Here is a 10,444-nt window from a genome sequence, read left to right as displayed (position 1 = left end):
AGCTGAAGAGCCCTAGCCGCTTTAGCCTTTCCTCATAGGGAAGTCGTCCCTTTATAATTTTCGTTGCCCTTCTCCGCATCTTTTCTAATTCCACTATATCTTTTTTGAGATGCGGCGACCAGAATTGAACACAATATTCAAGGTGCGGTCGCACCATGGAGCGATAGTTTACTTGTAAGTCGAAGTGCTTTGAAAATACACCTCTATGTAAGTTAGGCTCAATGTTGCAGAATAGTCCTTGTGCAACCTGCTGTCATTCTTGAGCACACTTACACATAAGAGCTCATTTTAAACATTTACCCCCAAATTCTAAAAATGGTGCTCAAAATTGCGTGCACAAATTTGAGCACATACCCAAGTTGCACCTACAATGTAACTGAATAACGAGGACCTTCCTAGTTGGAATTTTATAAAGATGCGTGTGTAAATTTTTGTGTGCATCTGAAAAGGGGACGTAACCATGGGAATGGCATGGGCAGGTCAGGGGTGCTCACTTCAGATGTGCGTAGTTTTATAGAATACAGGAGATCCGCACCTAATGTAGGAGTGAGGATTTACACCAGGTTTCAGTTGGTGTAAATCCTTTGGGTGGGGATCTCGGCTGTTTATAGAATAGCACTCATTTTGACCGAACATAGTCCTTAGTGCACAAGGGGCGAGTAAATGTGGTAACCTAGATAACAGACTTAACTCTTCACAACCCTATCCCCTTCCCACCCATACAGGAAAAGATGTTTCAGTCAGGCAACTACTGAGCTGCATTTATACGTGTAATGATATATGAAGCAATTTAATATATAGATACTCATTGTATTTATTTCCATGCTGTGAGTATTAGGGTTGTGCCTGAGATCAGACTTTGAAGCCTTGGTTTTCTATAAGTTCTCCACCTGCTAGGGAAGTCTCCCCCTCTACTTCTCAAAGTGGATTGTCAAATCATCATGCGAGATCACTCTGTTTCCCGTCAATGAGTATAAAGACATGATACTTTGCTCATTAAACTAAAGCAGTCTAATCGAACCTGAAGGGAGTTCTTGAGTGGATGATAACATAAATGTTGTCAAAGGGAATGAGACTGTCCACGTTTGATTGAGCTTCACTCCAGGCCATAGCTTCGGAGGAGTGCATCTGGAGAAGGATTGCGACCTCGGAACAACCTGAATACTTCTTGTGGAGAAGTTCCCCCACCCAAACTCAGTACTGTGTTTCGATACCTAAAGCAAAACACCATATAATGTAAACAAAAGAGCAGATCAAAGAACACCTTTTTTCCACAAATCCCAATGACCTTACAATCGAAGATTTCTAAATAGCTCCATACTTTATGCTAATGTTCAAAGGAAAATAATGCAAGCAATAGTTCTTTCAGATTCGTGACTGTATGCTTTTACATCTGCTCCTTTCTTGAAACAACCAAGAGGGGGGCAAAATAGTATGTGTACTCGGGGGGAAAAGATCATGTTCCTTCCCAACCTGAACACAGGCTGTGAAGAGGTATATGCCCAAACTACTCTCTTTTCTGTACCTTTCTCATCCACTTTGAACTCCAGACTCCATTTCTTTTTTTTTTTTCTTGCTGCACCATACGCCAGGAATAGACTCCCTGAATCTGTACATCAAGCTCCAGCTCTGGCTGTCTTCAAATCTAGGCTAAGAGCCTACCTTTTTGAGGCTGCTTTTAACTTCTAACTCCTATTCACTTGTTCAGTACCCATCTCTGTTTTATAATTCCCACCCTTATCCTTTACTTGTCCTGTTTGTCTGTCGATTAGATTGTAAGCTCTGTCAAGCAGGGACTCTCTTACATATTCAGTGTACAGTGCTGCATATGTCTAGTAGCAGTATAAAAAAATACTTTTAGCTAGGCTGAGGAGGATCAGTTTTGGATAAGGCGAGGTGCCCCGCTCTGCTTGATGTTCCCAGTGACCGAGAACGGCTGCAGCAGGCGCAGGCTTTGAAGATCAGCTCTCCTGATTTCCCATCCAAGATGCTTAAAAAGAAAGACTTGCCTTTGAGAGCAAAGACCGTGTTCGTTTCAAGAAAGGAAAAGGATGCTCCACCAAGCACATCAACGGTTAGATACCTGCTTGTAGTCTTGCTCCGCTGCCCATGAAGTAGATCTTTGGAAGCACTCAAAAATCTTTCCTCATAAAATAATGAGATTTCGTGGGGTGGGTTTGTTGGAGCAAAACCACGTAGTGAGGCTAATGGCTAGAATATCGGTAATATTGGATACTAAATGTGTTTGAACCAGTGAAAGTCCATAAAACACCAAAGAGGGGTGAGGGGGGGGGGGGGTTTAAAAGGTTAAAACGTTGACGACGGACTATAACAGCCTGAATTTGTAGAATATGTTTTCATATCCGAGTTTATGTTTATCTTGCTTTGTCATCAATAAAAATTGTTGAAACATAAAATAACGAGATTTCACATGGTATGGTAGTGCTATCACTGCACTTGATGGAAAAGACGGTTAGAAAAGTTGGAAAATGTGAACATTCCGGGTGTCGATACGCAAAGCGATTTAACTGGCCGTTTCCTATAGGAAAGCGAGACTTCCCTTTTACCAGCTGCGGTAAAAGGGGAGCCTTGGCGCGCGTGTAAAACGTGTGCTGCCAGCGCCGGCCCCCTTTTGCCACAGCTTGGTAAAAGGGGCCCTTAGTGCTGATTACTGCCACTGAATACTAAACTGAAAGCTGGCTATTTTGTGGGCGGTCTGGAGGCGGAGTTGGTACTTATGCAGTTAAGTCCAGATATTCAGCACTTAACCACTTAAATTAAGCAGCCAACTCGGACTGCTTAAAACACAGTCTTACCTTTATGCGTGTTGCTCAAGAGGTTAAGTACTGAATATGGCACTTAACTGCATAACAGATAGCTAGCTGCATAAATCCAGATATTCAATTCCAGTGTCCAGACATGGTCCAGCAATGAATACTGGGAAATAAAATTGGAGCTAGCTGGCCACACAAACCCAGATATTATTGAATACGTGTATCAGGACTAAAAGAAACATCGCTGCCAACTGATTTATCCCTTTGTTTATGCCTGAGATAACTTGCTCAAGAACATGGATATGTTTTCACTGGCTCCGTATACATTTGTGCACAAAACAGGCAAACAATTACAAGTTCACTACATCAATTCATGGACATATGGTTTAAGTAGTGGACTTATTTTGTTTGCCTGACTTTTGTGCACAAATGTATTATGATTAAGATAGATGCTGTCACTGTACCGCAAGGAACAAGGCGGTTTAGTATGTGAAGTAGCACGCACGAATAATGGGTTATATAGTGCCTTATTAAATTTGATTTGTATATTTTGGAATTAATTAGAAGGTGGTGAGGTGCATTTATTTGGATCAATTTAGGTGATTATATTCACCTCCCCTAAAAGAGGAGTGGTCTCCTAGGGTATAGTATAATCTTTTTAAACAAGCCATAACTAGGTAAAAATCTTAAATTAGGAGGTAAAAATTCCCAAAGTTTAGGAGCCTGATATGCAAATAGACCTGAGAAAAGTTTCTTGGAGGTAATACCCCAGGGGCTTGGGTAATCAAATAAAAACAGATTACAAGTATTATAAAATCGTCCCATTAATGAATAATGCACAAGGGAAATCATATGGAGTGGCCTAGTGGTTAGAGCACCAGTCTTGCAATCCAGAGGTGGCCGGTTCAAATCCCACTGCTGTTCCTTGTGATCTTGGGCAAGTCACTTAACCCTCCATTGCCTCAGGTCCAAACTTAGATTGTGAGCCCTCCTGGGACAGAGAAATATCCAGAGTACCTGAATGTAACTCACCTTAACCTACTACTGAAAAAGGTGTGAGCAAAATCTAAATATTTGGAAATATATATGTATTATCTTCCACAAAAGACATCCTAGTTTAAAAGTAATCCTGGCCTCAACACTAAGCCACTGAAGCTTGACAAAATAATCCTTAATTTTGTCTGATTTCTTAAGTGAAAAAAAATCAGAGAAACGGCAACATTCTGAATACTCTGGACCTTTTTCAACAGATACTACTACTACTTAACATTTCTAAAGCGCTACTAGGGTTACGCAGCGCTGTACAATTTAACATAGAGGGACAGTCCCTGCTCAAAGAGCTTACAATCTAAAAGACAAGTGAACAGTCAGTCCGAAAGGGGCAGTCAAATTGGGGCAGTCTGGATTTACTGAACGGTAAGAGTTAGGTGCCAAACGCAGCATTGAAGAGGTGGGCTTTAAGCAAAGACTTGAAGATGGGCAGGGAGGGGGCTTGGCGTATGGGCTCAGGAAGGTTGTTCCAAGCATAGGGTGAGGCGAGGCAGAATGGGCGGATACTTCGGTAACCCCAGGTAAACGATGTTGCAGTAATCTAAGACGCTGAGAATCAAAGACTGTTCTGCAAGTCTACATTGTTCTACTGACATATATTTTACCTTAACCCTCCATTGCCTCAGGTACAAACGTAGGTGCCCTTTTATTACAGCTCACCACACGTTAACGGACATTAATATTTCGCTAAGTGCAATGTGGCCCATAGGTATAAGGTGTGAGCCACATCCAAATAAATAAACTGTTTGCTGCGTGTGACAAGAAAAGGCAATATATCAAGTTCAATAAACCAAAACCATATCCCAAGGTTGTTTTTTCTGCCATCTACGCTTTCAGCAACTGAGAATCCTCTGTGATTAACCTGAGTCCCTCTTACTCTGTTACAGACATGCTATAAACCCTGGAAGGAGTTTTTCCACCACCCTTTCAGTAATAAACTATTTCCTATTCAGAACCCAAATCATACCTCCTTATTAGAGCTTCCTTTCTCATAAACCAAGTTTGCTCTTTTTTGCATTGTTAATAATTGTCACGTGATAGCATATTTTCAAAGCACTTAGCCTTCCAAAGTTCCATAGGTTTCTATGGAACTTTGAAAGGCTAAGTGCTTTGAAAATATGATTTAACTAAATAGTTACCTCTTTACGGTCATGCATGTCCCTGCGAATAGTCTTGTTTAGATTTTTAGATCTCATATGATAGGGCTTCTGATGTAGGCCTTGCATCTTTTCTAGAATGTCTTACCTTTATCTACTGGAGGTAAGGAGGATTCCAGAGCTGGACACACTGTTCTGGGAGAGGTCACCTCCAGAGCCACCGACAGACAAAGCAGAGTCCAGGGTAAATAATGTTAAGGGGCCTTTTGGCACTGCCCCCCTGCCTCTGCCCTGCAGCTGCCGTCATTCCCTGCCACTGCCCTTCCTCTACTTGCCTGGAATCATTGAATGGCAGGCATTAGTGAGTGAGAGACACTGTTCTGCCAGCCATGGGTCCTTCTTCCTGCTGTGTCCCACCTATGTGAAAACAGGAAGTTACTTCACAGGAGGCGGGACACGGCAGTGACTGGCAGTCTCTCGATCACTGCTGCCTGCCATTCAATAACTCCAGACAGATAGAGGGCCGGGGGGGGGGGGGGGGGGTGGGAAGGGAGAGAAAGACACTAGATCTAACCTGAACTGCCGGCAGGGCCCGGGGGAATCTTGCCCTCCCCCGCCTTCTCAGCGGCCCTGGTCACCTCTTTCTGTCTACCAGTTATACCCTTCTTTGTGCACCTTAATATTCTTTCAGTGTTTAGAAGCTCGGTGCTTCTTTGATTAGTGCATTGTTGTCGGTGTCTATGATTCTGTAGTAGGGTAAATATGTGTCTTCCATAGTTCTTACCTGCGTCCAATCTTAAAGACCTTCCTTCGATTTTGCAGTCCCACTTCAGTGAAGGCTTCAAATGCATCTTGAGCCATCATTTCTGCCCACTTATATGAGTAATATCCAGCAGCATAAGCATTTTCACCAAATATATGGTTGAAGGTACAAGGAACGCAGTCTTCCTGGTGTGGAAGAAAATGAGAAAATAAATGAAGTGAAATGATGGTTTAGTTGTGTGTTTATACTGTCTTAATGACGTGTTTCTTATGTTGGTTATTATCCACTCAGAATGAAAGACGAGCGGAACATAAGCAAGTGAATGTAGAAATGAGTGAGCTTTCAATGGCATCTGATAACTCTCCTGTAGAGCAGGCCTGTCCAAACAAACTGTGGATTGCGACCCCAGATAGGATCGCAAGAACTGCATTTTTTTTTTTGTTACATTTGTACCCCGCGCTTTCCCACTCATGGCAGGCTCAATGCGGCTTACATGGGGCAATGGAGGGTTAAGTGACTTGCCCAGAGTCACAAGGAGCTGCCTGTGCCTGAAGTGGGAATCGAACTCAGTTCTCCAGTTCTCCAGGACCAAAGCCCACCACCCTAACCACATTTGGGGTTGTGGCTTGAGTGAGGCCTCCATAAACACATCATTGTCCCATTCCTTGGGGAAGGGAGGGTGTGACATGCTTACTGTGACCATGCGACTGGAGTCATGGTCACAGAAAAACTGATAAGCGCCATTAAAGCCTTAAAGAACCATGTGGGGAGAGGGTCAGCAATGACCCATGGAAAGTGCTGCTGACCGCAATCTTTGGGGAGCTCTTGGCTCAGGCCCACCCAGCTGCAATGCCACAGTGCTCTTTTTCCCCCTCTCCTCCGCAGCGTCCCAGCATCTGCACTCCAGTCTCTGATCCCTTTTCCTCCCTGGTGTCGGTACAGGTGTCCTCGGTGCCTGCAGCAATACATTCTCGCTGCTTGCGCCGGCCCCATAGGCTTCCATCTGCCACGTTCTGCCAGACAGGAAACAGGCAATGACATCAGCGAGGGTGGGACATAGCAGATAGAAACCTGAGGGGCCAGTGCAAGCAGCGAGAATGCATTGCTGCAGGCGCCGAGGATGCCTGTACCGACATTGGGCAGGGACGGAGTTCAGAGACAGGAATGCAGATGCCGGGATGCCACAGAGGAGAGGGAGAAGATGTGGGGTAGGTGAAAAAAAAAATCTCTTATGTTCCTAAAAAATATCTCTGGGAAGATATTTGTGGTGTGTGTGGGTGGGGGGAAGGGGTTGGGCGCGTGGAAAGGCCCATCCAAAATAGCAACTCTGGCTACGCCTCTGAGGTCACACCTTAGCTGGCGAAGTGCTGAATATCCCACTTAACTGGTTCAGTTTTATCCGGACGCATATGCCCAGATATTCAATGCCACACTGCCCACCATCGAACATCTTGGTATAAAGTTGATAGCAGCCAAAATAAGTGCCGACTGCAGTTGGCTGAACATATACCTCATAGATTTTTATGCTTCAATTTTGCAAACCCCTCTTTCGTTTTGTATGAAGGGCGGTATATCAAGAAACATCTCTCGAATAGCCGAGTGCGGAGACGTATACCACAACGTACCACCAAAGGTTTCAGGACAGTAAATCTGTCTGCCACTCTTTTCTTCACCTCAATCCATGGATCCGAACTGTAAAAGAGGTGAAGAGAATGCAATGAGTGAGAGGTGAGAACTCTGGCCTGGAGCGGTGCAATTTTTCGGTAATGGAAGTGGGATGAGCCTAGCGTGTTTCTCCACTACTTTTGTGAGGGAAGGGAGTTTATATGCACACCTCCTTCTTCTATCTAATACTAAATTTCCTTTCTCAGGCCATACCTACCTGGTGTGCAGTTCCATGTCTAAAGCAGCTAGATACAGCTGGTAAAGCATCGAAGAGGCTCTAAAGTAATACTGAGCTGCAAAGAAGAGCACACACACACATACAATATTACAAAAAGCCAAGGGCTGAATATTCTAAGGAGTTTCTAAACATACAAATCCTCATCCTTGAATTTTCAATAGCAATATATGGATACTGCTACTCAAAATTCTCAAAATACTCCCAGCTATTCCAATAGTGGTTTAGGGTTACCATTTCTCGTCCTTAAAAAAAAAGAGGACACTTGCCCCGCCCATGCCCCACCCCATTCCATGCCCTTGCCCCGCCCCTTTCAACCATCTCCTCGCCCCCTTGTCGCACCTCGCCACGCCCCTTGTGGCACCTCGCCCTGCCCCCCTGTCGCATTTTCCCCTCCCCCTGGTCACCCCCTCACCTCACCTCCCCTCCCACGGCCCCGTCACCACCTCTCCCCTTACTCACTATCTTCCCTGGTGGGCTAGTGACTTCTTCGGGGCAGGAAAGAGCCCCCTCTTTCCTGCCCGGAGTGCTGCTCTGCTCTGCATCCTGTATGCTGCCTGTGACGGTCTCGGCGAGATTCAAAATGGCCGCCGAGCATTGAAGCGGCCTCGCAAGACTTCAATTCTCGGCGGCCATTTTGAATCTCGCCGAGACCGTCACAGGCAGCATACAGGATGCAGAGCAGCGCGCCGGGCAGGAAAGAGGGGGCTCTTTCCTGCCCCAAAGTCACTAGACCATCAGGGAAGATCATGAGTAAGGGGAGGGGAGGTCCGCCGCCCGCACCCATGTCAGCGTCAGCCCGCCCATTTGTCCAGAAATCCGGACAAATGGGCAGGCTGGCCAAAACCCGTCCGGACGCCCGGACATGTCCTCAAAAAGAGGACATGTCCGGGTAAATCCGGACGTATGGTAACCTTAGGTTTAAGTTAGAACAGCAAGAAAGTCACTACTTTTCAAACTATTAGTTTGGCAGTATAGCAAATCTTAATAAACCATATCCAACTACTACTACTACTTAACATTTCTAGAGCGCTATTAGGGTTACGCAGCGCTGTACAATTTAACAAAGGACGGTCCCTGCTCAGATGAGCTTACAATCTAAAGGACAAAATGTCAAGTTGGTGCAGTCTAGATTTCTTGAGTAGAGGTGTGGTGGTTAGGTGCCGAAGGTGACATTGAAGAGGTGGGCTTTGAGCAGTGATTTGAAGATGGGCAGGGAGGGGGCTTGGCGTATGGGCTCAGGGAGTTTGTTCCACGCTTGAGGGCCACCGAGGGGGGGGGGGCAGGGGGAAGGAAATTCCCCAGACCCGGGCCTCCAAGGGGGACCCGGCGCCAGGGTCTCTTACCTGCTCCCGACGGGACCTGGGTGATCGCGTCCCGACAAGAGCAGGAGAGAGAAAACTCTGGCGCCAGGCCCCCCCTTGGAGGCAGGACTTCAGGCCAGGGCCTCTGGTTTGGCTGGCGGGAGTCCCCCCCCCTCCACCAGGCCCCACCAGCAGAAGTGGTATTCCTCCAACGCTAGTATTCTTCACTCTGTCACCTTGCCTGGCAAATGGCAGCTTTTCCCCTCAGGCCGCGCATGCTCGGTTTTCAAACTGAGCATGCGCGATGTAAGAGAAAAAGCAGCCGCAGGGGCAGGCCTGCAAGCTCTATGGCTGGTGTAATTGAGAACACTTAAATGTTAGGCCCGCCATTACCGGGTTACAGTGTCGTTCTATAACTAGGTTCTGTTATAGCAGCGGTGGGCCACCACAGTTCTCGAGAGCCACAACCCAGTCAGGTTTTCAAGATTTCCACAATAAATATGCATGAGATTGATTTGCATATACTGCTTCCATTGTATACAAATAGATCTCATGCATAGTCATTGAGGAAATCTTGAAAACCTAACCGGGTTGTGACCAGGGGCGTAGCTACGTGGGGCCACGGGGGCCTGGGCCCCCATAGATTTGGCTATGGACCCTCCTGCTGACAACCCTCTCATCCCCCCCTCCCGCCGCCAACCCGCCATCGCCGTTGCCTACCTTTGCTGGTGGGAGACCCCAACCCCCACCAGCTGAGGTCCTCTTCTTCCTTCGTTCTGTTTCTGAGTCTGACGTCCTGCAAGTATAATGTGCAAGATGTCAGACTCAGAAACAGAACGAAGGAAGAAGAGGACTTCGGCTGGTGGGGGTTGGGGTCCCCTGCCAGCAAAGGTAGGCGACAGTGATGGCAGGGGAGGGTTGGCGGTGGGAGGGGGGGTCGAGAGGGTCATCAGTGGTGGGGGGGTCAAAGTTGGTGGTGGCGGCGGCGGGGGGGTTGGCAATGGCAGGGGGGTGTCAGTGGCGCTGGGGTGGCTAAAATTTGCCCCCTCACCTCGGATTCTGGACCCCCCTCCCACCGAAGTCTGGCTACGCCTCTGGTTGTGACCCTCGAGGACCATGGTTACCCACCACTACATTGTAGAACAAGCTTCTACCACCCACCCTTGGGGAGCCTAGATGGAGTTGCCCAGTTGTACAACTGCTTCCCCAGTGTTCCTGTGCATATACCTTCAAGGAGTTCCTGGAACATGTGGCGGGGAAGAGTCTGTTTGGTCTTATAGTGGCCACTTATAGCGGTGATTGTGTCCCAGTCAAACAACCAATTTTCCATGAACTGAGAAGCCATCTCTATGGCATCCCACTCAATGTTGTTGATGCCTGACGCACCTGCGTAGGGAACAGTGGTCAGCATATGCTGCAACGCATGGCCAAACTGAGGAGGGAAAGAAAGATCAAGAACTGTAATACATCTTCCATCTTTACATCTTAACAAGTAATTCAATGATATAGGGGTTGAAATTCAAAAGGATTTAACTGGGCATAAGCGTCTCTTGCTC

General features: G+C 46.6%; 1 protein-coding gene across 1 annotated transcript in view; it reads right to left on the bottom strand.

Moving 5' to 3' along the window:
* Window positions 1-453: 453 nt before the first annotated feature.
* Window positions 454-10,444, bottom strand: part of LOC115476221 (probable cytosolic oligopeptidase A) — a 55,516-nt gene continuing 45,525 nt past the window's right edge. Inside the window, exons 12-16 of the mRNA XM_030212473.1 lie at window positions 10,116-10,320; window positions 7,567-7,642; window positions 7,310-7,376; window positions 5,706-5,869; window positions 454-1,214 (exon numbers count right to left, since the gene is read on the bottom strand). Coding sequence (XP_030068333.1) covers window positions 1,097-1,214; window positions 5,706-5,869; window positions 7,310-7,376; window positions 7,567-7,642; window positions 10,116-10,320 — 630 coding nt within the window. The 3' untranslated portion in view covers window positions 454-1,096. The remainder of the gene's footprint in view (window positions 1,215-5,705; window positions 5,870-7,309; window positions 7,377-7,566; window positions 7,643-10,115; window positions 10,321-10,444) is intronic.

Source organism: Microcaecilia unicolor, chromosome 8 (genome assembly GCF_901765095.1).
Source record: "Microcaecilia unicolor chromosome 8, aMicUni1.1, whole genome shotgun sequence".
NCBI classification, from domain to species: Eukaryota; Metazoa; Chordata; class Amphibia; order Gymnophiona; family Siphonopidae; genus Microcaecilia; species Microcaecilia unicolor.
The sequence above is the reverse complement of the archived record's forward strand: the minus strand, read 5'-3'. Positions and strand labels throughout refer to the sequence as shown.